We start from the raw sequence: 2,829 nt of genomic DNA, 5'->3' as shown, positions 1-2,829 counted from the left end.
TCTTTGTTTGAAGCATGTCAAGGAGTCATGTGGACTAATTGGATCATTTCCGTAATTATATAAGAAATACACAACATTCACATTGACAGTATACCCTTTATAGTAATCTATTAGTGAAATTGAGGTGCTGTAAATAAGGCCATTAACATTAAAGAGCCACTGCTTCTATAACAATGAAACCTGAGATATTATCTACAGAGCCTACAAAGGGATGCACCACTAAATTTGGACGCTCATGAGGGAAAAGCAATCTTTTAAAAATTTCATAATATGTAATAATTGTTTAAACTTAGTGATAAATACACATACAAGAGAAGGATGTGATCTCACATCTGAGATGACAATAAATTAATTTTAGGGCAATTTATATTTCACAGCACATTATGGAGCAGTATTAGCAGACCACAGACGCACACCCCATGAGGAGCCTTAAAAGACATCTGTGAGGAAGGAAAAATACTGTTTATATTTAAAATGTTATGTAGTGATGAAATGTCAACCACTCTTAGATGAATGTTTCAAATACTAGCAAAAAAAGAAAAAGAACTTTACATACGCTTTTTCCTTTTTCACTCAATAGTAATAATATGCAAAAAGTTCTAGCTCATATATACTTATGGAACAACTAAACAGAGAAATGGATACGGTAATGAGCTAGAAGAGGTAGAGAGAAGATCGAGTTTTGAACTTATTACCTAATGGAGAATGAGATATAATATGAAATGGTAGCTTTATTGATAATCCATTCTTCAGATTTTTGAAGCAAAACTGAATTCAAATATGCTCATGTTAAATCTTATAGGATGTCACAAATAATTTCTTCATTTGTTTTTACTATAATTTCTACAACATCCATTGCCAGGGAAAGACATGAATCATGTCAAGACCATTAACCATGAGAACTTGTGTTTCATTGCCTCAGGGTATATAGGTCATTGTTTAGCCATATTTGGATCTTTACTGTGACTCTTATAATCCAAGTTATCCAGGTAAAATAAAAAAATCACACAATACGTATTTTAATACATCACTCAGGGAATCTGCAAAACAGCTGGACTTCTTCTTAAAAACCTAGTATTATGTAGATAATTTAATAACCACTGTTTTAAGAATTTACCGTTTAAAGGGAAAGAGGGGAAACAAAAGACAAAAGGAATCCATGTGAGATAAAACAATTTAGAAACTGTCTATCTTATAGGTTGACAAATATTGCAAAAGACAAAAATATCTCTGTGTAAAACATTTTAAAATGCTTTATTTTGTTCATGGAGTATATGATTTCTTTACCCCTCCACATTAAATAAATTACTCTGTTGCTTGTTTGGGCTAATATTTAAAATGAGCAGGTGCCATATGTATTCATCCTTTTATTTATTCTTTAGTCCTCAATAAATATTTGTGAGATAAATGAAATAAACATCTTTCAGTTTCTTAGCAGAAAAAAATCTATTAAAATGGTACTAATTATATGGTTGTTTGACAGTCTAATGATTTTTTTTGTGTGACATTTCCAACATGACTTTTAAATTATTAATATGCTCTATGACTGATCAAATTTTGCAAAGTAAGCCAGGCAAATGACAGGGTTATCATCCACATGGATATGCTGAGAGCCATGGTCATAACCTCCTTCCTTTCTTAGCTTGTACTCCAGAAAGTCAATCAGTTGGAAATACATCCTCATTTAATCAGGGATTATTTCAAACCTCATGTAAACAAATTTTGTATGGAAATAAAAATAAAATTATTCCTCTCTTTTTTTTTTTTCCTTTTTCACTGTTGAAATAGTTTTAGGGTTTGGATGAGATTAAAGAGAAGTAAAGCATGGAGTAAATGTAGAAAACAAAGACTACAGAAGGCATGCAGGAATAAAGAGGTATTGAGGGGAGAAACCAAAGGGAAAAGCAAAGGGGGAAAGGAAAGAGATAGCAAATGATTTTACACAGTTCCACATGTATATTTGTGCCTCATAAGCAATTTATTTGTTATATAATATTCTCTCTGTAATACTCTTAAGCATTATTATGCATCAACTTTTAAAATGAGATTTCATTAATTTATAAAATTACTAACCTTCTTTGGTACAATTGATCTGGGCTTCATCACTGAAGTCACCACAGTCATTGTCACCATCACAGGCCCAATGGCCTGGGATGCATCTGCCACTGGAACATCTGAACTGATTATCAAAGCAAGAGTGAACACAGCCCACCTCATCACTCCCGTCCCCACAGTCGTCATCTGGAAAGAAACATCAACATGAGGCAGTGAAACCTGAACCGTGGAGAAAATTTTTCTTATGAAATATCTAACTGTTTTGTTGTTGTTGCTGTTGTTTGAGACAGAGTCTTGCTCTGTCACCCAACCTGGAGTGCAGTGGCGTGATCTCGGGCCACTGCAACCTTCACCTCCTGGGGCTCAAATGATTCTCCCACCTCAGCCTCCCAAGTAAGTGGTACCACAGACATATGCCACCACGCCCAGCTCATTTGTTTTGTATTTCTTTAGTAAAGACGGGGTTTTGCCATGTGTTGGGCAGGCTGGTATCAAACTCTTGGCCTCAAGCAAACCACCCTCCTCGGCCTCCCAAAATGCTGGGATTATATACGTGAGCCACTGTGCCCGGCCCTTTTATTTATTAATTTTCTTCCTATACACAGTTTTTTTTTTTTTTTTTTGGAAAAATGAATGATAAATTGAATCAGTGGAACAACATTTCTTATAAACAGTGGAAGAATTATTTTCATCTTCATATTGCTTCTCCTTTGATTTAATATCAACTGCTAAACTGAGAGAAAAAAATCCTTGACTTTGGATTTTGAAGCTTAA

At 34.2% G+C, this 2,829-nt stretch overlaps 1 protein-coding gene across 1 annotated transcript in view; it reads right to left on the bottom strand.

Annotated features, from left to right (window-relative positions):
• LOC105551939 (low-density lipoprotein receptor-related protein 1B-like) overlaps positions 1–2,829 on the bottom strand; it is a 411,008-nt gene that overhangs the window by 78,228 nt on the left and 329,951 nt on the right. Inside the window, exon 17 of the mRNA XM_011997389.1 lies at positions 2,074–2,241. Within this exon, the coding sequence (XP_011852779.1) occupies positions 2,074–2,241 (168 nt within the window). The remainder of the gene's footprint in view (positions 1–2,073; positions 2,242–2,829) is intronic.

Source organism: Mandrillus leucophaeus, unplaced genomic scaffold (genome assembly GCF_000951045.1).
Source record: "Mandrillus leucophaeus isolate KB7577 unplaced genomic scaffold, Mleu.le_1.0 Scaffold539, whole genome shotgun sequence".
Lineage (NCBI taxonomy): Eukaryota > Metazoa > Chordata > Mammalia > Primates > Cercopithecidae > Mandrillus > Mandrillus leucophaeus.
This window is presented reverse-complemented; position numbering and strand designations above follow the sequence as displayed.